The sequence below is a fragment of the Mobula hypostoma genome, chromosome 22, assembly GCF_963921235.1.
Source record: "Mobula hypostoma chromosome 22, sMobHyp1.1, whole genome shotgun sequence".
Classification (NCBI taxonomy): domain Eukaryota; kingdom Metazoa; phylum Chordata; class Chondrichthyes; order Myliobatiformes; family Myliobatidae; genus Mobula; species Mobula hypostoma.
The window spans coordinates 46,155,591-46,181,712 of NC_086118.1; the positions used below are offsets into that span (position 1 = coordinate 46,155,591).

Consider the following 26,122-nt stretch of genomic DNA (forward strand, 5'->3'; position numbering starts at 1 on the left):
TGCCTTTTGGAAATCAGGTCATCTTTTACTCGCTTAGCTATTTACAGTAACAGAAATTTTGACCAGGGGTGCTCAAAGTTTTGCATGGCACTGTAGCTTTCTTGTTGCTTTCCTGCCTGCAGCCAGTATTTGGTAAGGGTCACGTCCAGCACCAGGTTACACAGTGATTCTCCAGTGTAAATATTGGCAAATCTCAGACAGGGCCCCACTGTTAGTGCAGTGATCAGAATGCAGGCAATAAATCAAATCTAATCAACATGTAATCATTGCACCCATCTTAAGAGGAAAGCTTCTTATAAGGAAAGGTCGAGCAAGCTTGAGGGCTTTTCTCTTTGGAGCAAAGAGGGATGAAAGGAGACTTGATAAAGTGATAAGAGACATGGCGTGCACAGCCAGTGCGTGTTTCTCAGGGTCGCAATGGGTAATATGAGAGGAAATACTTTAAGGTGATTGGAGGGTAGTATAGAGGTAGGTTTTTTTTTACACAGACAATGGGGGGGTGCATGAAACGCCTTGCCATGGGCGTTGGTAGAGGCAGATGTATTAGGGACATTTAAGAGACCCTTTGATAGGCGCATGAATGAAAGGGAAATGGAGATCTATGTAGGAGGGAAGGGTTAGATTGTCCTTAGAGTAGGTTAAAAGGTCAGCACAACATCGTGGCCCCAATGGGTCTGTGCTATTCCTCACTGTTTTATATTCTTAAGTGCAAGCGGCCCGATCGCCTTTTGGAGCTGAGTGGCACATGTTGAACATTCCAGCCATTCTCCAGGGGAAAAAGAATGTTCAATAATGACTCCAGCATTTTGTGTGAAGTCTGCGTCTGCCTGGAAATTGATTACAGCCATTTACTTTCCTTCAACAACTTGGCATGGCAAGATTCCTCATTGTTACCAAAATTCAGCACTGCTACCTGCATGGCCTGCCTAGTTTTTTTTCCTGCAGTGCTTAGTGATAATTATACTGAATTGTAGAGGATTTTTGCATCTGTACTTTGTTGCTGCACACTGTATGATTCTAGCTAAAGCTTTCAAGTAAAATCTGGGGGGCATTAGCTAGAAGGGATCGCAGCAGTGTTGAAAGAAACTGGGCAAGATAATAGAACAGAATATCACAGAGTCATCGAGCTGTAAAGCAAAGAAAGAAACCTTTTGGCCTATGCTTCTTGTGATGCCTATCTGGGCCAATCTCTTCTGTCTACATTAGGCCCACATCCCTCCCCTCCTTTCTTAACAAAGTACTTCTCTAAATGCCCTTTATACCTTGGATCAGCCTCTTCCACATCCTCTAGCTCCTCATTCCTTATAACCACAATCCCCTGTGAAAAATTTGCCCCTCCGATCTTCTGTAAATTTCTCCCTTCCCATCTGAAACCTGTAGTGTTAAGTAAGACTCTGCTGCTCTGGGGAAAAAAGATTCTGGCAATCCACCCTATCTATGCCCCTCAAAACTTTATAAAACTCTGTAAGGTCACCACTCAACCTTCTTTGCTCCAGTGAGCACAAATCCAGCCTATCCAATCTCTCTTTGTAGCTAAAGCCCTCCGTTCTAGGCAACAACCTGGTGAATTTCTTCTGCACTCTTCCTAATGCTACGGCAGCCTTCCTGGAGTGTGGTGATTAGAACTGTACGCTATACTCCAAGTGTGGCCTAACTTATGCAATGTACAGCTGAAATGTGACATCCCAACTCTTACACTGAAGGCCTTGGCCTAAGAAAGTGAACCTGACAAATGTCTTCTTCACTACCCTAGCCACCTGTGTCATTGTGGAAAGGATGCACTTGTACCCCAATGTCTTTCTGGTCATCAGCATTCCTAAGGCCCCAGCCATTTACTCTCCTGGTAGTTCAGAAGGGGGTTTTGATCTCTCAAACTTCCGAATCTGAGATAGGAGAACTAGTTCTGAGCAAAGCTCGTAGTTTCTTACTCTATAAGCAATAAAGATCCAAGGTGATGATGTATTGTGGAAAAATACCTCTTTATTGAGTTAAATCAGTACAATTTCACACAATTACAATGAGAAACCTGAATATATATTTGTTTTCCAAAATCAGTGATAATTCTTTACAAACATCTTACAGCAACAATCAGATATGATGTACAAATAGCCACTGGTACAGACTTGGACGGCTGTACTGCGGTTCAAAGGTCAATGAGTGGGAATCTGCAGCATAGTGAACCTGGCCAAGGGTGAAAGCCAGCACCACATCAGTGATTATACCGGGGTAAGGCTCTGGCATTTCAAGAGAACAGAGGTGAATCGCTTCACTGAACTTTGTAAGCAGTGGAAAGCCAATGAGAACAGAAAATTCCACAGCTGTTTAGATCACAGAATGGGCTTAAAGTAATGTAGAAAAATGTACAGTGTGTTCTGTCAAAATGGACTTCTGTGACAAGACTATTTGGAGTCTCCCCACTGTATGTAGCAAATGCAAACAGGTCACGATGGAGTCAAAATCTCCGTCTCCTTTTTATTCTACAACAGTCAAAGCAAACTGATTTAATTTTCTGATACTATCTTTTGTTTTTCCAACACAACAGCATTTATAAAAGTATTTGATTGACCATATAAAGCACACTTTAGTGGAGTTGCTATTTTCTTCCCTGTTTGCCTTTATAATTATAGTACTGTGCAAAAGTCTTAGGCACATATATATAGCAAGGGTGCCTAAGACTTTTGCACAGTATTGTTTATTATGTCTTTCCAGTTACCAAATAACACTTAATACTACTCAGCTAACACAAAGCTAAAGCCTTTTATTTCAGTCCCAGTCCATCACAGGCAAAGCCCTCCCACCATTGAGCACAGCCACAAGGAGCACTGCCGCAAGAAAGCAGCATCCACCATCAAGGACCCCCACCATCCAGGCCATGCTTTTTTCTTAGGGTAGATTGGGAACAGGAATTGGGGCTTACCATTTCTGTGGATGATTGGGGGCAGATTTTACAATTAGTTAATACTTCTTCTATTTGTGTTAAACATTCCCTAATTCAATTTAAAGTGGTGCATAGAGCACATATGTCCAAAGATAAGTTAGCGCGTTTTTACTCGCATATTAATCCTTTCTGTGATAGATGTTCCGGGCAGATAGCCTCTTTAACTCATATGTTTTGGTCTTGCCCTACTTTGGAAACTTTTTGGAGAGATATTTTCAATATTATTTCTAAGGTATTAAATATAGATATCTCTCCTCACCCTATTACTGCTATCTTTGGACTACCTAAAATTTCTAGTAATCTTTCCCCTTCAGCCCATAGAATGATTGCATTTCTTACTTTAATGGCGAAAAGATGTATTTTCCCATTCCACAACCTATGGACTCGTATTCAAGGACTACAACTCATGTTATCAGTATTAATTAATTAATTATCCACCTTTTTACTTGCAGCTTGTCTCCTTTTGCACATCGGTTGTCGGTCTTTGTGCATAACTTTTCACTGATTGTATTATCTTTCCTGATCCTACAGTGAATGCCTTCAAGAAAATGGATCTCAAGGTAATATGTGGTGACATAGGCTTTAATCTATTTTAGCCCTCAAACATTAATCTATGCCACAGTACAAAGCCAGGTATTGTAGGAACTGGGACCTACAAAGATGCTTACCGAGCATGGGTTTCTGCTGAGACAATGGTCAACAAAGCAATGAGGCAGTACTTTGTGTGCTCTAACAGCACCATCTTCTGGCTACTTCACAGTAGACTGAAACCAAACATTGAACACCAGCATCAACAAATCAGGTTTTGGTGCTGGTTGTGTGACAATTTCACCTGCTGTCAAAATTCACCTGCAAAATCTTCCATGGATTAACAGAGCAATGTAACAAGACAGGATGGCCTCACTTATACATTAAATGAAAATTTATTAGTTGATAGTTTTGAGAGTGGTAACCTGACCTACTTTCACTAAAATTGCCTTTATCCATACAAATACTTGTGAATAAGGTTTGAATGCATTATCTCTGAGTAACCCGATTGCTAATTATTTAAATAAAACTTGCATTGGTTTACTAGTTTTTGTGGTGTACACCATTTAGTTTCTTTGTAAACAAACTATTTTTAAACACATTAAGTTTTCAAAAGTACCAACTTGTGCACCTAAAAAGCTCAGTTTGCTTTGAGCAGACGTATCATGGCAGCGTAAAGCTTCACAGCGCCAGCAGTCTGGTTCACACCCCCCTGCTGCCTGATAGGAGTTTGCGCGTTTTCCCAAAGACTGCATGGGTTTCCTCTGGGTGCTCCAGTTTCTTCCCACTTCCCAAAGACACAGGGGTTAGTAGGGTCATTGATCACATGTGCACAATTGGGCGGTATAGACTTCTACCTTGCTGAATCTCCAAATAAATAAATATCCAACATCCTTGTTATAATCAGAACGGCCATCTATGTAGGCAGGCCTAGATTCAAGCCAAATGTTATCTTACACTGGTGTAAATAACATGGAAGTGTAACTGCATGCAAAGACTTTTGTACTTCAACACCCCAACCTGCTGCTGTAGTCTCACTGATTTCACACACACGGTGAGGTCAAAGCAGGTGTAACTGCTATAAACGTGCAATTCAGTCATGTTTTGCTAAGCACTGGCTCAGGACGTCCGGGATTACACCTGTGCTGAACTTAAACTGAGATGAACAGGCTCCACCTGTCTCTGCATCAGCTTGTCCCTCTGCTAATGGACATTGAGGGGCTGACCCAATGTGGAATTCCCTCAAATTACTGGTTCGTATCACACCAGGAGGCCACATGACTGGCAAAGGTACCATGTACTGTATATAAAAATGTGCAAATGCTACCAATATATACAACCATGAACACTGTAAACAGACTGAATGACTCAACCAATGTAAGGAACCATGCACTGTTTTTGTCAATTCTATTTATATGTATTTTTATTGAGATTTATTTTTGAAATTTTTTTTTAAACTCTTCCAGTTACAACTAGTGCCAATACTGCCAATGTCTTGTGCCTGATTAAGACTCTAATTGAGTTTTGCACAGAAAATTGGGATCGCTGTTCTTGAAGTACCTGTTGGATCTTTCAGGAACAATGGAGGGAAGTGGGGATCCCAGTACAGTGACGATACAGGATCCCCATGAGTTAAGACAACTATCCAGCCCCTCATCCTTTAAACTACCATCTCTGATCTCCATTTTGTCCCCACCCGTCAAGACTGTTGATTCACCATCAACTTGTGTTTGCATCCCCAATTCTGCCCATCAGTGTAAAGATCACTCTCCGCCACCGTTCTAAACTCGGGCAGAGCAGTGGCACAGTCAAACCTAGGACTATTGCCACCCTGAACTCAACAGTGGAGCAGAGAACAGGGCGGGACCAAAAAAAATTCAAAATGGGCGATGTCCAGTCAACAATGTCCAAGGCCCAACCACTGGGCCAGTAATGCCCATCAGCGCTCCACTCCTGTGCCCACTTTTTTTTGGGTACAATGGATTCTCTGAGCTCAACCCCCCAAAACACAGCTACATAATATTTCAATGATGCAGGAGAAAATTAATAGTTTGAGGGGCAACATGAGGGAAGTATCTAAAATTGTGAAAGGCTTAGATAGGGTAGAAAGTGTCTCTCTCCACCCCAGGGAAAAATGTCAAATATTAGAGGTCACAGCTTTAAGATGTGAGGGAAAACATTTAAATGAGATCTGTGAGTCAAGTTTCTTAAAAAACAGATGATGGGAGGTGCCTGGAACGCACTGCCAGGACAGGTGGAAGCAATGTTTACTAGACTTTCTGACATGAACAAAAATGGGAGAGAAATTTGTCACATGTATATTGAAACATCAATACATACAATTCATTGCATCGCTTGCATCCAGGACGTGCTGGAGCAGCCACAAATATCAATGTGTTTCCGATGCCAACATAGCATGCCCACAATTTACTAGCCCTAACTGGAACATGGGAGGAAACCAGAGCATCCAGAGGAAACCCACGCAGTTACAGAGAGAACATACAAACTCCTCATGGACAGGAGCATGAATTGAACCACAATCTTGAAACGTTATGCTAACCACACTGCCATACTGCTCCCAGTAACAGAGGGAATACGGTGCTATAGATCACGTGCAGATAGGACACTTGATGGGGCATGATTGGCAGCATAGCCATGGTGGGCTAATGGGCCTGTTCTTGTGCTCTCCCCTTCTCCATTTTCTAAGTGTATTAATGACAGGATATTCCCTTTCTTACTTCACAATGATCTGCAGAGGCTGGAGAAGTCACCTGACTGCTATAGCACAACCCAGTTGGTGGGGGGCACCAAGCCGTAAACAGGCACATCAGAAGCGTCTCTGAAACCTCCCTGCAGGAGCCATGTATTTATTTTCCGTTTGTATTGTATCTTTGTTGCATGTTTTATTATGGGCTGCGGTAATTTGACACGAGGGTTGGGGAGTGGTAGAGAAGCAAATGAGTAGAGTTACATATCCACCCTTTGTGGCAATAGTTTAGTTAGACTGTTTATTCTGCTTATATCACTAATTACAGTAATTCTGAGACCACTAATTCCATTAGTTTCATTGATAATGATCACTTCGATCACTCATCTTTCCTAGTTTCATTATAATGAATCAAACGTACTTTTCCCAACTTGGAACTTGGTTATTTGGAAGCGCGTCTTACAGTGTCAAGTCCTTCACTCAGTCGCAGTAGTTTTGGGTTGTTTTTCAAATAAATGCTACACATCCCCCAAAACCCCAGGATTTGTGCAGTTGAGTGGGATTAACGATTATTACATCCTTCAAACTAGACTGCCAGATCGCTTCAGAAAATGCAAGAAATATTCAATGGGTCAGGCAGCATCTGTGGAGAGAGAAACTGATTTTCACCTTCAGTTTTTTTTTTGATATTTTAGTCATGTTATTTTAAAATATAAAGAGTTTTAGGTTGATGACCTTACATCAAAACTAAGAAACAACTAGAAATCAAAGACAAGAGATTCTGCAGAATTGGCCTCATTTCTCTCCAGTCCCGATAAAGGGTCTCAGCCCAAAACGTTCATTGTGTATTTCCATTCATTGATACTGCCTGACCTGCTGAGTTCCTTCAGCATTTTGTGTGTAGCGAAGAAATCAAAGGCGCTATTTATTATTTATTTATTTATCGAGATACAGCACGAAATAGGCCCTTCTGGCCCTTTGAGCCACACTGCCCAGCAACCTACAATTTAATGCATACCTAATCATGGGTCAATTCACAATGATCAATTAAGCTACCAATCAGTATGGCTTTAGACTGTGGGAGGAAACCCCCACAGTCCCAGGGAGAACAGAAAAACTCCTCACAGGAAGTGGCGAGAAATGAACTCGGGTCGCTGTGCTAACTGCTATGCCACCGTGCTGCCCTTTAGGTTACAAAGAAAGGAAATGTTCATGATAGGGCAGAGGTCAAAACAGACTGAATAACACAGACGCTTCAGAGGGAGGTGAAAGCTGGCCTGCCTGGTAGAGTGTAAACTGAAAATGAGTGACAATAGAGGAGAAAGTGAAAAAGCAATTCTGGAACAGTCAGCTATAGAACCTTGTATTGGCTGGAAATCTAAAATACAGATAGCTGAAATATTCAGCAGTTCAGGTAACACCTGTTAAAGAAATGAACAGAGTTAAAGATCCAATAACAATTCATCAGAATTGGCCAGTTCTGAAACACAAACTGGTAAGGCAGGTTATCTGAAATAAGTGTTGAGTCCGAAGGGCTGCAAAGTAGAAGATGTGATGCCCTTCCTCACGTTCTCCTCGGCCAATGTCACTTTCCCGATAATCCAGTCACTCTGGTCTCCATCTTTTCAGAGACATTCCCACTGCCCACTCCACCACTACCTCATCTTCCACCACCACCAATTCTCTGTAACACATTTCTCCTTTAATATCGTTCCTAGTTCTAATTAAAATATCAGCAACCTAAAATGTTAGCTCTGTTTCTCCCTCCCCAATTGGCCTGCTGAATATTTCCTGAGTTAAAAAAAAAATTTTTTGACTTCCACTATCTGTTTTCTTTTATTTTTCAAATGGCCTCTGAACTTGGCACAATGGCAGAGTAAACTACCCGGTCTAGTTAGCCTACTACATCATCACCATTCAATTATTGCCAAGCACATGATGTTCTGTTTACTTCCTTGGATAAATCAGAATGCAAATGAGGATCCTCTAGAGATCAGGGCATGAAATGAAGAAATAATCTCACCAACAATGATCCTAATTTTTAGCAACAGTTTCCACTCTAGCTCAGACACAAGACAGCAAACTGCTGGAGAAACAAAACAGAGGAAGAGCTGAATTATTGTTTTTAACTAGAAGGTATTCTGGACAGGGCTAGATTTTATTTTCTTAAAGACGTCTGCACCGAACCCCAATCTTCACAAAGGTAATCACCCTGCAAAATATCGGGATAGGTTGCTTTTAAAAAATTGTCCAAATTAATCTTAATTTAAATTGAGTCCGATTAAAGTGTTTGCAGGAGCAAAAATAAAAGTAGATCAGATTTAAAATAAATGACAACAAGTTAATATAAACCTGGATGATCTCAAGCATGTGAGGATTTAGTAATTAGTAAAGACTGTGCAGTCTTGAAACTTTAAGTTGCTGCTATAAAGGTTGGAGTCCTGGCTGGTAATGTCATGCAGATAGCGAGGAACTGATGACTGCCTGTATACTTGTGATGGAGGAGCTGACCATCAAAGGATTTGCCTGTCAGGCCGAGGGAGATCGCAACTCTATCCATGACCTTAGCTCATTACTGAGAGGTGTAAGCACAGCAAGATGGAGCACTGCCACAAGAAAGCAGCATCCATCATCAAGGTCATCAAAGGTTAGGACTTTATTCCTTGGAACAAACGAGATTGAAGGGAGATTTGACAGAGATAGCCAAAATTATGAGGGGTATAGATAGGGTAAATGCATGCAGATTTTTTCCACTGAGGTTGGTGGGATAACTAGAGGTCATGGGTTATGGATGAAAAGTGAAAAGTTTAAGGGGAACATGAGGGGAAACTTTTCACTCAGAGGGTGGTGAGAGAGTGTACGGGCTGCCAGCCGAGGTGCTGCATGCAAGTTCAATTTCAACATTTAATGGAAGCTTGGATAGACACATGGATAAGGAGGGGTTTGGAGGTCGATGGCACAGGTGCTGATCAATGGGACTAGGCAGTTTAAATACTTCAGCATGGATGAAATGGGCTGAAAGGCCTGTTTCTGTGCTGTACTTTTCTATGACTCCATGAACCCCACCATCCAGGCTAAGCTCTCTCCTCATTGCTGCCATCAGAAAGGATGTACAGGAGCCTCAGGTCCCACTCCACCAGGTACACAGACAGTCATTACTCTTCAACCACCAGGCTCCTGAACTGGTGCACTCACCTCACCTCTGAGTGACTCCACAACCTCTGCCCTCATTTTGAAGGACTCTACAACCCATAGTTATTTATTGCGTTTGCACAGTTTGTCATCTTTTGCACATCAGTCAGTCTTTGTGCACAGTTTCTCACTGATTTTATTGTATTTCTTTGTTCTATGTGAATGCCTGCAAGAAAATGCACCTCAGAGTAGTGTACGGTGACATATACGTGCTTGGATAACAAATGTGCTTTGAAGATGCACTGAGGAGGTGTTTCCTCTCTCTATGTGGACAGCATGGGACTTGGGCCAGATCGTTGGTTCAGAGGTCACTATGCTGCAACCTTTCCCAGTGCATCAGCTCCTCCTTCAGAAGAGGCAACCTTCTCCTCAAGTGTAATAATATAAATCAGTCACTCAAATGACACATCATTTCCATTACCACATTTGAGCTAATTAATCTGAATAAAAGTCCAAACAGCATACTACATGCTCATCCCTTTTGAATATAGATCACAGCAGCTCCAGAGCACAGCTTAAGCAATACACAACGTCTCAGACACCGGCAGAACAAACTTCAAGAGTGCGCTCAGAAAACCTACAATTGGCATTCTAGTTTCGTTATGGCTCTATAATTATCATTTCATTCCAGAACAGTGTCTATTTGACATTGCATTTCAGCCAACCATATTTCTTATTTACACATAAGGTTTGAAAACTCAATTATCAAGAAGGGTGCGTAGATACACTCAGTGATCAGTTTATTGGGTACAGGAGTGGAACCCAGTGTGATCTTCTGCTGCTGTAGCCCACCCACTTTCAAGGTTCGATGGGGCTGCGCATTCAGAGATGCTCTTCTGCACACCACTGCTGTAACGTGTGGCTATTTGAGTTCCTGTCAGCTTGAACCAGTCTGGCCATTCTCCTCTGACCGCTCTTATTAACAAGGCGTTTTCGCCCACAGAACTGCCACTCACTGGATGAGTTTTTAAAATTTTTTGCACCTTTCTCTGTAAACTCTAGAAAATCCCGGGAGATCAGCAGTTTCAGAGATACTCAAACCCATCCCACCTTGCACTATCATTCTGCAGTCGAAGTCACTTGGATTACATTTCTTCCCCATTCTGATGTTTGGTCTAAACAACTGACCATCTGGACCATCTTTACGTGGTTTTAGGCCTCGAATTGCTGTCACATTATTGGTTGATTAGATATTTGCATTAATCAGCAAGTGTACCCAATAGGTGGCCACTGAGTGTAGTTCACAAGACAGCCAAAGTGGTGGTGACTGGGTGATCCCCCTGTCAATCAGGAAGGTGGCTGCTCAAGACTGAGATTAATTTTGGTGGGCCTAATCCGTACGTGGCCACGTGTTTGTTTACTGTGGAATACAGTCCTGCCTCAAACTCACTGACTGGCGCTGAGCTGTAGGTCTGTTACAAAAGCACAAAGTTGGCAAGATACTTGAAAAGAAAATTAAAATACAAAGTTCCCATTTGGATTGAACCATTCAAAAAAAAAGGCCGTTTTAAAACTTAATGGTAACTTGTACTATTGATATTAGAAACATACACTTGACTCGACCAGCTTTAGGTTCAGAGGAATATGGGCAATACGCTGGCAAACAAGCCTAGCTTGGCGGGCAACAGAGCATGGACAAGTTGAGCCGAAAAGCCTACTTCCATGCTGTATTACACCATAAATTTAGTTCTCATGCATCATTTGTCATTCCAACGTACTCAGTTCTGATTGGACTTTCCTCTGACAATGCAAGTCCACAAACTGCCCCTTGTTTAACTGGGCAACACTCTCGCACTTCGGGGGGGGGGGAGAATACAAGGCTAGTTTTCAGATTATAGACACAGTGGGCTGGCAAGCAAAGTGGAAGGAAGTACTTTGGACGGGCAAAGGTCTCAACGCAATTAGCTGCTGCTGCACCTCATTAGGGAGAAAGAGAGAGATGATTAATCCCTCTAATCATAATCTGGAACGAAGAGCACACAGCCAAATTGCATCCCAACTTCAGTCACTTTATCTCAAAACCACCTGGGTAAAAGCTAATCTACAATGGAAGATGGAATCAACAAAACAATGAAGTGTGTGGACAAACTGAAGAGATGTCAAAGGGCATCAGGCTAAATCTGAACAATTCATTTTCAGCATTACTTTTCCCTTTGTACATATCCCGGCAGGTTTCATAAACTGTATTTCTAATTTTTCTTTGGCAAGGAAAAGAGTATCACTGGGGAAGGATTTTGTCTGCATTCAAGTCTAGTTCAGTAACAGATTAATAAATTATTTTCACAGGAGATTCTGCAGATACCAGAAATCCACTGTAACATACACACACACATACAAAATGCTGGAGGAGCTCAGTAGGAGATGAATAAACAGTTGACATTTCTGGCCAAGTCCCACCTTCTTATTCTGGCTCTGCCCCCTTCCTTCCAGTCCCGATGAAAGGTTTCGGCCCAAAATGGCAACTGTTTATTCTTCTCCATAGATGCTGCCTGACCTGCTGAGTTCCTCCAGCATTTTGTGTGCAGTCATAAGTTGTGTACTAACTTTCCAAACAGACAAAATACATTATACACAAGGACTGAAGGCTTTGAAATCAAAATGAACCTCGAGTACATGGGATACGATAGCACCCATTAACGTCAGTGGGCTTCAACTCTCTCCACAGCTAAGGGATAAAGCACATGAAGAAACAAGAGGAATAAGGTTCCTGTCCTGGTGACCTCGAGTGAATCAAATTGATCAATGGGACATTAATTTTAACTGATAGCCTATCAATACTCTACTTCACTCTGAAACAGATAGCTTTATGAGGTCAGAAATCACATGACTTAAGACATATGAAAGGCTTAAAGAAATTTTCCTTAGATTAACAACTCAATCATCCTAAATAGAAAAATGCTGAACAAGCAAAAACATTCTCTTTATTTTTTTTCATGTCCCCTTTTAAAGCTGCAGTATTCCTTTTAATTTGTCTGCAAGGATCATTTTCAATCTTCATAAATACTTCAAACATATAACACTTTATTTAACAGTCCGTGGGTTGTACACATAAATTAGTTTAAAATTAGCACTGAGTCAGCGTCACATCCATTTACTTAATTCAATGCTGATGAGGGGGAGATGAAACCCAGCATTACGTTAACAGAATTTACAGCAAGCTCACTGAAACTTACAAAGTGGTGTAGGAGGGAAGGGTTAGATTGATCTTAGAGGAGTCAAAAAGTCAGCACAACATCACAGGCCAAGGGACAACGCTCGGCTGTGCTGTGATGTTCTATGACGTTACGTGTCCAATGGCAGCCACATGACCAATTATGTAATATAAATCATCAGCCTGCTGTCGGCGGAGCGAGGACTATGGCCTGGCAACCATATGGTGTCAGGTTCACGATGGGAGACCAGCTCAGTTCAGACCCTGGGAGGCAGTCCGCGCCAACTTCTAGCCAGCCTTCCTGTTGCAGAGCGACCGCCCGTACTGCTGAGGTGAATAAATTCAAGTCAGGCAATGATTTCCTTACATGTATCGACTTCTCAGAGTGCTGCGTTAATTACGCTGATTAATCGACACAGAACTCAGAGAAGTCGTCACAGAACAAACTCATTTTATCCTGCCTGCCTGAACCTCCAGAGAGGAAGGAGTTTGACAGTAACTCTCTGCATTTTATTACCTCGCAGAACTGACAAGGGAGGGAATTATTCTACCTTGGTTCCTTGTTCTACCTTTCAGGCAGCCTCATTGCCAGCTGGGGCACTGTGCAGGGAGAAGAGACTGATGGCCTCAGAGTAAGTTCACAGATTGCTAGACTGTGTTGGCCGATCCTTCTCAGTAGCAACAGCTAGTCTGCATCATAAATAAATAACGAGTGTATAAATAGCATTGTAAACTATTGCACTGCCCTTTGTCGTAAGGATCTGTCACGAGTGATTGCTGCTGCCTCATTCCATTACGGAAGGAAACCTATTGGGACACTGAGCAGCCAAGATCAACTCTAGAAAAGTCTGTTTACAGATACAAGTCTGCTCCCTGCAATATTATTCTTCCAATCCTTTCAACCCATCCTGAATGAACGACTATATTGCCTGTATCACCACCTCCCTGGTGATAGGAATGTGAGGAGAACAGAGGGAAAATTAGGTGTGAATCTATATATGGGGAGAATATATAAGTATGGGCAATAGTATATAAGGACACAACTGGCAAATAGGAGTACTGAGATACTAGCACACATACAGGGGTGGCACGGTAGCAGTGTGGTTAGCACGACGCTTTACAATACGAGCGACCTGGGTTCAATTCCCACTGCTGCCTGTAAGGAGTTTGTACATTTTCCCTGTGACCATGTGGGATTCCTCCATGTGCTCTGGTTTCCTCCGGCAGTCCAAGGACATACTGGTTGGTAGACTGGTCATTCATTATAAATTGTCCCGTGATTAGGCCAGGGTCAAATCAGGGACTGCTCGGCAGCATGGCTCAAAGGGATGGAGGGCCTGTTTCACGCTGTGCCTCTAAATTAATTAAATCTTTTCCTCATTATGATCTTGCATCTTATTGTATAACTGCACTGCACTTTTTCTGTGGCTGTTACACTTTTATTCTGCATTGGGTTGTTGTTTCACCTTGTAACATCTCAGTGCTCTGTCTGGACAGTATGCGAGACTGTACCTCAGTAAAGTGACAGCAATAAACTAAGTCCAGCATGAAATCCATCTGTGTGCTTGACTAGGCTGAGAAGCGATGAAGATGTGGGTAACTTCCACTGAAAGACCCCTTTACCTATGGAGCTGACTGCCGGAGAAATATTCAGTCAATGCTCTCTTGGGCTTCCTGGGGTTGAGCAAAGGAGATCAGAAGGGGGGCTTAATCAAAGTAGACCATTTTGTGAAGGAGGGTCACGTTCCCAACAGCATGTCGCTGGATGAGACTCGATACCTTGTTACAGTGCAGTACCATTCAACCCCAGCAAATGGTTTGCAGTCACCCAGAGAAACAAACAGCCATTAGAAAGGAATACTGCAGCTTTACTTTCTCACTTCCCTGCGCAATACACACCCTCCAGGCTTCAAATAAATCAAATTAAATTATACACCAGCCATAAATATTATAAACTCAAACAGGTTGTGCAGTATTTTTGCAAACATATACATTTAAATGAACAAGCCTATCTTACACCCCACACACACTCGTACACACCCATACACACACATGCAAGGATGACTCGTAAGCAACATCCATTGAGAACTGGAAATTCTGGCTGCAGCTCATCTCAAACGTAAATGAACCTTAAGAGTTTGAAAATGCTTTTGTTCTTAATCATCCCAAACTGCAGATCGAATGTTTGGTCTGTTGGTGGAGACAAGATGTGGCAGTGGTATCTAGGCGTGGAAATGACTGAAATTATCCCTTCCACAAGTTGCCAAATGTTGTGAGTCAGAAGGACAGTTGTTAGGGTTTAAATCAAGTTATGCTCTTGGCGGGCTTCAGCAGCACAGGAATAGCTCCACTAACTTGTCTAGCATTATCCAAATAAACACCAACTGGTTGGACAGAAATCACAGCTTCATCATCTGGAGTTAGGTCAGTATTGGTTCAATAGTACATAAGGGGTGGGAAGTGGGGGGGTGGGGGGGAATGAATCAATAACAAACTTTGAAAACCGAAACAGAAAATACTCCTCTGCTCTAATCCATCAGGTTGCAGTGCGACAAGTTTGCAACACACACACACACTCAAGTCTACTTGAGAATTCTCCAGTTTATTTCTCAATGGAAAGTAAAATTCACACGCAGAACCCTATTGCTAAAGCAGTCTTCCGATCTAACTGCTGGCTTCTAACAGATATTGAGGATCGCACACAGTTTGCGTCATGATTTTTTGATGTCAAATAGGGACTGCAAGTCAGGTAGAAATAGCACCGAGGCTCTTCAATTAACTAAAACGCTTAACAGCTCCTAAAGAAGGTAAGAACTAAAGAGTTGCATTTATTTAGCACCTTACACATTCTTTTCAAATCATTTCACAGTCAATTAAGTCATTCCAAAAGTGTAGTTACTATTGTAGTGGATTTCATTTGGTGTCACATATCCAATCTTCAAAAACATGTATATACTACAGATACCAGAGAGCTGCAGCTTCTGGTTCACCTTGAGGAAGCATAATCAGGTAGGAGAACGATGGGGTATCTTTAAAGCTGAAGTTGATAGGTACTTAATTAGTAAGGGTGTCAAAGGTTATGGGGAGAATGAGGTCGAGAGGTTAAATAAATCAGCCATGATCGAATTCTGGAGCACACTCAATAGGCCAAATGGCCTAATTCTGCTCCTACTTATGGCCTTAATGTAAAGTGACTTGGAGTAAAAAGAGAACTTCATTGAGTCACTGGATCAAAAGTTAATTTACTGAGATATTCAGCGGTGGAGTAGAAATTCAAGTTTTGCAGGAAGCAGTCTGTGGTCGAGACAGTGGATTCCCAAAAATAGGCCTCTACTGCTCTTGTGGTGTGTGCGGAGGACTCAGGGTTGGCCCATTCCTTCACATGACTTCAGTAACTCCAGTTTTTACCCTCTCAACTGGGAGTATCTTTTGAGTAAAAGGGGGAAAGTTCTACTTGGGAGTTGAGCTAAAGACACCTTAACAGGGCCACAGCTGTGGAAAGAATCAGGGGAACTGAGCATTTTGTTCCACTGGCCATTACTCCAGATCCTTCCCAAGGGTTAACACTTACTTCCTAATTACAGTGATCATAAGCAAAACCTACAGGTCGAAACTCTTGACTTGACAAGTACAAGGCCACAGAAAACCCCCACCTTAGAAATGATTCCCATTCATCTTCCTCTGAGGAGAACTGTGCATTTTAACTAGATATATCCCCCTGGTCACAGAAGGACTCTGAGAACCACCTGTAACACGAAGTTTCCCCAAGCTGAAAACTGTTGGCTGAGATTGCAGAAATGGCATTAGTAATTTAGTTAGCTCCCCCAGGGTAGTACAGATCTTAGTTAATTTTATTTCTTAGTTAGAATTAGTTAATTACTAGAAATCTGTAAAGCTTGCCAGAGCAGATCAGACCACAGAATATTAAATCAGAGTGTTTCAACCTGTATTTAGTAAGTTTGTTTTAGGAACAGCATTAACACACCACCAGGATCAAAGTTATCTAGCTCTGGCAATCTTTTAGCCCTGAATCTTGGTCACTCTAACTGAATTAAAGGATTCATAATTGTCCAATTTAAAATGACTGATAAAAATAAGGCTTGAATAACCGAAGTGATCGATTTCACTTAAATCCCCAAGTCAAGCCCCTTTAAAGTAGACAATAGGTGCAGGAGTAAGCCATTCGGCCCTTCGAGCCAGCACCACCATTCACTGTGATCATGGCTGATCATCCACAATCAGTACCCTGTTCCTGCCTTCTCCCCATATCCCTTAACTCCACTATCTTTAAAAGCTCTATCTAGAAAAATAAAGCTAGTGAAAAGTAGATCCAAGTAAAGACAAAATGACCAGTGTATTCTTTGTAGCCACATCTGGAAGGCAGCCCAGAGTCCATGGGCGATTTAACTAAAAAGTCAGTCCAATCTGAGGTGCAGTAGACATTAGTGAACTGAAGTTCTCCATCTCCCATTCAAGCCTTAACCTTCCGAGCTCAAACTGAACCCTACACTCACTAATAGTTCAGGCTGACTGAGAGGTCAATGTAAATGTAAGCAGGTTTTTTCCCCACTGAAGTTGGGTGAAATCTAGAACTAGAGGTCATGGGTTAAGGGTGAAAGGTGAAATGTTAAAGGGGAACTTCATCACTCAAAGGGCGGTGAGAGTGTGAATCAAGCTGCCAGTGGTGATGGATGCAGGTTTGATTTCAATACTTAAGAGATGTTTCGATAAGTACATGGATGGGAGAGGTATTGAGAGCTGTGATCCAAGTGCAGGAGGATGGGACTAGGCGTATAATAGTTTGGCACAAATTAAATAGGCAGAAGGGACTGTTTCTGTGCTGTAGTGCTCGGTGACTCCAAAAGCAGTCATATAAATATTGTGGAAAAATAGAAACATCTAACAACTGTCCCTCTCCCATCCAATTCACATAAACATATACTATCCTAATAGCTCCTCATTTTCAGTGTTGATCTGCCAACATCTTCCTCAACATGAATTAATCAACAATGTTCTAACAGTATTAACCTCGTGTGATTTGTCATTTGCTGAACTGCAACCAGGTAGTTAATTCATCACGGTGCGATTTACCGAGGATCAGAATTTAAAATATCTTGACGACTGCCAGTCTGCCGACTCTCGACCAGCCAGATTCAAGTCCATATAAGACCCAAGGCAGCTGAGGGCGTAAAACTAAGGTTTCATTTTCCCAGAACCTCTTGTCAGTCAGCCTTTGAAAATGAGGCAAATTAGGTTTTGAGGTGCATCTGATGTATTAGAAAGTCAAAAATGTATTTAAATTGGCATAGCACCTATTGCATGCTTCTTTTTCATCTCAGACATCCCTCTAGTGCCATTACACCAATGAAGCAGGACCTCTCAGGCAGTGCCGTTCAACCATTGCACAAACAGCTTAACTCCATGCTGATACAGCACCACTCAGTCTTCTGTTTACCGTCAAACTACGCAGGGACCCAGAGCAACATTCCACACATCAGCCGGACTGCTTGAACCTCAATCTTTTTTTCAATCACATCAATTACCTGGGTTGACTCTCTCCAGATCAGTACTCCGAATAAGTGCTTGCCGCTAGCTCCAAATGCTTAAAGCAGCTTTGTGATCTGGCAAAGTGGAAATTGTGCTTACGTATCATTGAAAACAGGGGACTTATCTGGGTTTCTATACAAGTGCAGCGTTAAAGAAAAGTTCAGCGAGTTGCTGACTCTGTCTGGTGGGCTCATTGAAAGTTTAACCTCCTCTGCCATGGGCTTTTTTTTAAATCATTAAAATAAAATTAACAAAGCTTTGGTTCTGATGCAAGATTTTAAGTTTTTTTTAAAAATACTACGTTAGACAAGATCTTTTTGCCCGAGTTGAAATGTCTCATACCAGAGGATGTGCACTTAAGTTGAAAGGGGCTCATTTCAAAGGAGATGTGAGAGGCGAGTATTTTTTTTTACCAAGAGAGTGATGGGCGCCTAGAAGGCATAAACTTTATAAGGGATGTTTAGACAGACACATGAACGTAAGGAAAATAGAAAGAAATGGACATTGTGTAACTGGAGGACACTGGTTATCTATTTGATTATGAATTTAATTGGGGGCCGAGGGGCCTGATCTTCTGCTGGACTGTTCCATCTTCCATGTTTAATATCTCCGGTATAGTCAGACAATTTGGATTCTGAAATGTAGAGCTGCTGTATATTCCTGCAAGCATTCTTCCAAGAACACGCTGAAAGACTTGTCCTATTGTTGGCATTTTTTTTAAAAACATGGTCAATTTTTAAAGAACAACATCAAAAAGTGAAATTGTCCATGTACCTCCAAAGTGCACGGGAGATACACTTCCAGAGTATTGTGGCAAGTGGGTGCTTCTTAACCGGTAATATGGCAGTTCAGTGATTGCATTAATGGACCAGTTTTCCAGAGGCCTAGACTAGTAATGCTAAGGAGAGAATTCAAATCTTTGGCCATAAACATTTTTCAATTCAATTGATTGAAAAGATTTGGAATTAACATCTAGTATTTGCAATGATAACCATGAAGCTACTAGGTTGACATAAAAGTCCATTTGGTTACAACAGTGATTTAAATTCTCAATCAATACGGTTGATTCTTAATTGCCTTGGGAATGGCCTAGAAAGTTGTTCAATTCATGAATAATTAGTTACGAGCCTATGAATGGATTAAAAACATCTAAACTAAGCAGGGGTCTGTGTTGGGGCCAATTCTTTCTAAGTTATATGTCAATGATCTGGATGATGGAATTGATGACCTTGTTGCAAAGTTTGCAGACGATATGAAGATAGGTGGAGGTGCAGGTAGCTGTGAGGATGTACAGAGGCTACAGAAGGACTTAGGTTAGGAGAATGGGCAAAAAGGTGGCAGATGGAATAGTGTCGGGATATGTATGGTCATGCACTTTGGTAGAAGAAATGAAAGGGTTGGTTATTTTCTAAATGGGGAGAAAATACACAAAACTGAGGCGCAAGGGAACTTGGGAGTCCTGGAGGATTCCCTAAAGGTTAATGTACAGATTGAGTCTGTGGTGAGGAAGGAAAATGTGATGTTAGCATTCATTCAAAAGAACTAGAATATAAAAGCAAGGATGTAATGTTGAGCCTCTATAAGGCCCTGGTGAGGCCTTACTTGGCATATTGTGAGCAATTTTGGGCCCTTTATCTTGGAACAGATGTGCTGAAACTAAAGAGGATTCAAAGGAAGTCCATGACTCCAGGACTGAACAGCTTGTCATATGAAGAGCATTTGATGGCACTGGGCCTGTTTCCACTAAAATTCAGAAGAATGAGGGGTGACCTAATTGAAAACTATTGAATGGTGCAAGGCCCTGATAGAGTGGATGTAGAAGGGATGTTTCTCTGGTGAAAGAGTCTAAGAACAGAGGACACAGCCTCAGAATAGAGTGGTGTCCTTTTAGAACAGAGGTGAGGAATTTCTTTAGCCAGAGAGTGGTGAATCTGGAATTCTTTGCCACAAGCAGCTGTGGAGGCCAAGTCCTTATGTATATTTAAGGCAGAGGTTGAAAGATTCCTGACTTGTCAGGGCATGAAGGAATATGGGGAGGAGGCAGGAGATTGGGGCTGATAGGAAAATTGGATCAGCCATAATGAAATAGCAGAGCAGACTCAATGGGTCAAATGGCCTAATTTTGCTCCTCTATCTTCTGGTTTTATGGAATACTAAGATTCTGGCTTTTGCCCCAATCCTTTCCAGTAACAATAAAGGATCTCAGCCTGAAATGTCAACTGATTATTTTCTTCCGTAGATGCTACCTGATCTGCAGTGTTCCTCCAGCATTTTATGTGCTATGCTGAGGAATAAACATTCAAAACTAAAGGACACCATGAACTATTCTAACAGTGGACTTTAATAGCAACAAGCTCGACAGAGAGTTACACTCCAGAAACTTAACCAAGCCCTTGTCTCTTAGCACTATTACTCTGTAACACGGGGCTCCTGATCTGCAGTCCATTAGTGTCAAAATGACTTCTCAGTCAGAAAAGCAAGATGTCTCCCTTCTGGGGGTGGAATATATCTCACAGAAACAGGAAGGTTACCTGCCCAAAATCAAGGGAGTAAACCTTTCAGTGCTATGGTGTAAGATACAGAAAAGAATGGCTGGAGTCTGCAACATTCGAATTTTTGTTTTCAACAGGGGAGGTCTCTGAGCTCTTTGTAAATATTGAAAAAAAGCATTCACTCTCGGGCGCTCCCCATAAAGTGAGGTTCCCTGACCCAGCAGCTCACTGGGTACAGAGTTTGAAAGAGTTAATTAGGATGCTCCACTGATGGCAAAAGTTCTTCCAACAACACAGAAGTTAAATAAATGAGAGGGTGTGAAAAATATCAATACCAAATGCACGAAAATGAAGAGGATGACAATTTTCAGTTGATGACTGAAAAGCGAGCAAGTAACTCTGACCTAATGATCTGATCTATTTTCAGAAGGTCAAGAGATGGGATCAATTATCCAGAAGCTATAAAGACAAGTAAAACAGTGAAAAGGGCAGGTAGGTTATAAGTAAGCAGTGTTTCCTGCAAGACTTGTACTACTTGCTGGACAAAGATTCACAATACTCAGTTCCTTTATCAGTTTATAAAAATTAGTTCAAGTCTACCTTGATTTATAAAAACCAACCAAGTGAAATCACTTGGTTTATCAAAATCTATGACTGCCTCAAATGTGACATGTACAAACATTATTTAAAAATACAATCTCTGTCCTGACCAATTCATTAAATACAACTTGCAAAAATTTACAGGATGTGCACGACATGTAATATTAGGCTGAATTGAGGTTTTTTTAACTTTTTTTTTTAATCAGGTGGGGATGGGAAGGAATGAACTTTATCCCTTTAGTGGCTCTAGCAGGTGAAAACATGACAGTAACTGTTCCATCTAGTCTGCCTGGTGCTTTAAACATGGGGGGGGGGGAGATGAGCATTGTTACTTCTGGGGTTTTATTTGGGGGGGTCATATGGAAGTTAGCACATATTTACACATTTTATACACGTAGCTAAAAGTCACACTGTGTGTAGGCAGGAAGCAGTTAGACACTGAGCCAAAGCTTGGGTCTGCCTAGGACCCTGCCCAATTGATCTAGAGTGTGGCTGTCCTCTAGTTTGCCTGCAGTCACACTATTTTCAGTGCACCTATTAAAAACACGCACACACACGCATACACACACATCCACACACGCATACATTCTCTCTACATCATTGTATCAAATCTCTACATTTTCAGAAGCTAAACTGGCCTTTTAAGAACCCAGTTTATCATCTGAGTCGATGCAAGTCCTTACAGTCACAGAGCAATTCACTACTGTTAGTTAATTCTGAGGGCACCACCCTCTAACCATTCATTTAACTTTTTAAAAATAATCAATTAAAAGTGAATTTCCTGCCAATTATTTGTTTTTTTTTGCATGTTAGTCAAACACACTTAGCAGAAGTTTCTCCCCTCCCATGGGATTTTATGCTATCACTCAGACTTTTAGGGAACTTGCTCTGGACTCTCTCCCAAATACCTAAGTTTCCTCACAATTTTCCTCAACCCTTGCCAATGCCCACCCACCCCTCCCAACCCCGGCCGATCCTGCCAAAGACCGGAGTTACTTCTGCTGCTGCTGACAAATTTCCAAGATCATCCGTGGCAGAAAATATCCTGCGATTTCATCCCAAAGTAGAGCATGTAGGTGGGCCAATCGCAAAAGCCGTCGCACTGCCTGGGAATTTGTCAGTCTCCCAAAATTAGCTTCACAAATGAGGCCACGTCTGTTTCTTTGGATTCATGTAGTGTGAAGAAGAGGTGTTGCTACAAAAAAAGAGAAAGCATAAGGGTTAGAATTCAAAGAAATGCCTGACTGACTTTCAATTGCTAATGGGGGACCTTTATATTTGCACAGAACGCCTGAAATTCAAACACTGGGGCCACAGATTCACTGTCAGTGCATCATCTGCCAGGTCACTCATTACAATTAAGCTAAAATCAAAAGTAGTGACTTGCACTCCTATATAACCCTGCACGTCCTCAGTTATTCCAAAGCTAATTATGGCAAATGAATGACTTCTAAAGGACATTCAGTTATAATCCAAGAAACAGCAGCCAATTTGCAAGAAGTACGCTCCCACAAACAGTATGGTGATAACAATCAAATAGTCCAACTTTCTGACTGTTATCCAAAGGTCTAAAACACAGGTTCCCAGCCCGGGAAGCATGGAGACAATTGCGGGCTGTCTCCAGCACATCATGTGTCCGCCCTCCCCACTCTCCCCCCTCCCCCCCGGACTGTGTTGGTCATTGATGCAAATGATGCATTTCACTATATGCTTCGATGTGCATGTGATAAATAAAGCTAATCCCTTTAATCTCAAAAGAATGTAGAATGAAGTGTTACAGTTAGACAATAAGGCAGAAGGCCATCAGGAGGTAGATTGTGAGGTCAAAAGTCCATCTTATCGTACTAGGGGACTGTTCAACAGTGGGGCCAAAGTTGTCCTTGAGCCTGGTGGTAGATGGTTTCAGACTTCTTAATTTTCTGCCTGATGGGAGGGGAGAGAGAATGTCAACAGGTGTGGGGTCTTTGATATGTTGGCTGCTTTACTGAGACAGTGAGAAGTGTAGACAGAGTCCACGGAAGGGATGCTGTTTTCTGTGATGTTCCTCACAGAAATCTGTGAGTTCAGTGCAGGCCTTCCACTAACACAATCAAGCCTAACCTGCTCTTTCCTTTTGCTTCTTGTATTAATCAGCTCTGCCTGAACTGAATCTGCTGCTCTCTGATGCAGCAAAGCTGCACAGTCCACCAGGTAAAAGTAAAATTTACAAGTACAGATTCAAGGCCAATCCCAGAAACATCCCATTGAAATCTTTCAAATATCGAAAGGCCTAGATAGAGTGCGCATGAGAAGGATGTCTCCTTTTGGGGGTGGGGGGGGGGTGGAAGAAGAGTCTAGGGCCAGAGGGCACAGCCTCCGAGTGGAAGGATGTTCCTTTAGAATGGAGACAAGGGGGAACTTAGGATGTTCCTTTAGAATGGAGACAAGGGGGAACTTTTTAAGCCAGAAAGCAGTGAATCCGTAGAATTCTTTGCCAGAGATGGCTGTGGAAGCCAAATCTTTGGGTATATTTAGTAGAGGTTTGTAGGTTCTTGATTAGGAAGGAGAAAACAGGAGAATGGAGTTGAGAGAGATAATAAATCAAAACCAGGCTTAACGTTACTGGCATGTGTTGTGAAATTTATTAACTTTGCTGCAGCAGGACAATGCAATACATGATAATAGAGAAAAAGAAGATTTTGAATTAAGGTGTGTGTACGTATATGTAGTTAAATTAAGTAAGTAGTGCAGCAAAAAATAGGAAATTAAAGAAGTAGTGAGGTAGTATGTAGTATTCATGGGTTCAATGTCCAGTCAGAAATCAGATGGCATAGGAGAAGAAGCTGTTTCTGAATTGTTGAGTGTGTCTTCAGGCTTCTGCACCTCCTTGGATATGGCAAGTTATTTCCCATGGTAGGGGAGTCAGGGTCAAGAGGACACAACTTAACGACTGAAGGACGTCCATTCAGAACAGAGATGCAGAGAAATTACTTTAGTCAGAGGGTGGTAAATCTGTGGAGTTTGTTGCCACGAGCAGCTGTGGAAGCCAAGTCATTGGGTGTATTTAAGGCAGAGATAGATAGGTTCTTGATTAGCCAGGGTATCAAAGGGCATGGGGAGAAGGCAGGGGAGTGGGGATGACTGGAAGAATTGGATCAGTCCATGACTGAATGGCGGAGCAGACTCAATGGGCTGAATGGCCAACTTCTACTCCTATATCTTATGGCTCTTCCTAATGGTAGCAATGAGAAGAGGACATGTCCGGATTATTGCATGTTCTTAATGATGGACACTGCCTTTTTGAGGCACCACTCCTTGAAGATAACCTGGATAGTGCCCTTGACAGAGCCGACTAAATTTACAACCCTCTGCAGCTTACTTCAGTCCTGTGCAGTAGCTATGATGGAATAGCAGAGCAGACTCGATGGTCCGAATGGCCTGATTCTGCTCCTATGTGTTATGCCTATGTCTAAACAAGAAAGCATTAAATGTGGAGTGGGTGATCCCACTTTGCACTGTCTGCTACGCACATCTGGAAATATACTACCTTGATAACAAAAAGTGAAGACGGAAAGTGGATTTGATTTCCCGAAAGGAATTTGCGTCTGAAAGGAACTCCTAGCCAAGTCTACAGTGCTCACTCAGAAACTCTACTTTTGCATCAATAATGAGGCTGCATTTAATCAGGGCCCTGTCAAACCCACATTCAGTTTCAACACTTCAATTACGAGCAGCCTGTGGCGCCAACATTCTAATGGTCCAACTTCAAACTAACATATAAATGACCTCTTCAGGCAACTCGCATCACTTCACAAGACTGTAATCCTAACTCAAAACAAAACCACTTCCTAGTGATTTATGCTGTCAATGACGTAAAAGCATCAGGGATTCAAGGCTTCCAGGGCTACTTAATTGGAAGTCAAGATCTTGTTTTCCATGACTAACCTTTGTGAAGTATTAAAGTACACTTTGCAGGATTTATTTACGTTATTTTTTTTTAATCTCAGTAAGCTCCAACTGCCCTGATGCAGAACTCACTCACACATACTTTCCAGTCTCAGACACAAAGGGAGCTGTGATCTTGCTCCTCCATATTAAGGTCCGGTGACTGCCCCATAAATGACCACCAAATTTCTGGAGCATTCTAACTGGTTGCTTCGCTCTCTGGTCTGGAGGTGGGGGTCTACAGCACAGAGTCAAAATAAGCTGCAGAAAGTTGTGAACTTAGTCAGCTCCATCATGGGCCCTAGACACCCCCCCCACCCCCCCGGTATCCAAGACATCTTCAAAGAGCAAAGCCTCAAAAAGGCGGCATCCATCATTATGACCCCCTCCACCCAGGGCACGCCCTCTTCTCACTGCTACCATCAGGGAAGAGGTACAGCAGCCCGAAGGCACACACTCAATGATTCAGGAACAGCTTCTTCCCCTCTGCCATCTTATTTCCGAATGGATATTGAACCCATAAACCCGGCCTCAATACTTTTTTTCTCTTTTTACTCTAAGTCAACTTTTTTTATCCATACTGTATATCTTGACTGTAATGTAGTTTTATTATGTATTGCAATATACTACTGCTGCAAGACAACAAATTTCACGACGTAACCTGATCCTCATTCTGGCCACCTAAGGTGAAACCATGGGCCCCCCCAACACACACCCACAAATGGGGGGCTTAAGGGCAGCTAGGCTACTTTTCCATTGGGGGGGGACACAAACTGTAAGATAACCAAGCGTGGTCCACAGGTGTGCAATAAACAGAATCCAGTGCAGGGATATATAAAGAGATACTGAGACATTTAGAAAGAGCTTGGGCAGAGGTAGATTTCAAGAACAGAAACAAAGCAATGAAGATTTTGAATCTCTGAATTCAAAACAGAAAACTGCTACAAAACACTCAGCAGGCAAGGCAGCGTCTGTGGAGTTACGCATCAGGTTAAAGGCCTTTACTTCAGAACTGGATCGTCAAACTGACTGATGAATAAGAC

The 26,122-nt window shown here is 42.1% G+C and overlaps 1 protein-coding gene across 2 annotated transcripts in view; it reads right to left on the bottom strand.

The window, feature by feature from the left end:
• Nucleotides 1-1,988: 1,988 nt before the first annotated feature.
• LOC134360322 (dual specificity mitogen-activated protein kinase kinase 6) overlaps nt 1,989-26,122 on the bottom strand; it is a 148,110-nt gene continuing 123,976 nt past the window's right edge. For both annotated transcript variants that reach the window (XM_063074549.1, XM_063074548.1), the window contains 2 exons: nt 22,152-22,350; nt 1,989-12,843 (listed from right to left, as the gene is read on the bottom strand). In XM_063074549.1, the coding sequence (XP_062930619.1) occupies nt 22,325-22,350 (26 nt within the window). In that variant the 3' untranslated portion in view covers nt 1,989-12,843; nt 22,152-22,324. The remainder of the gene's footprint in view (nt 12,844-22,151; nt 22,351-26,122) is intronic.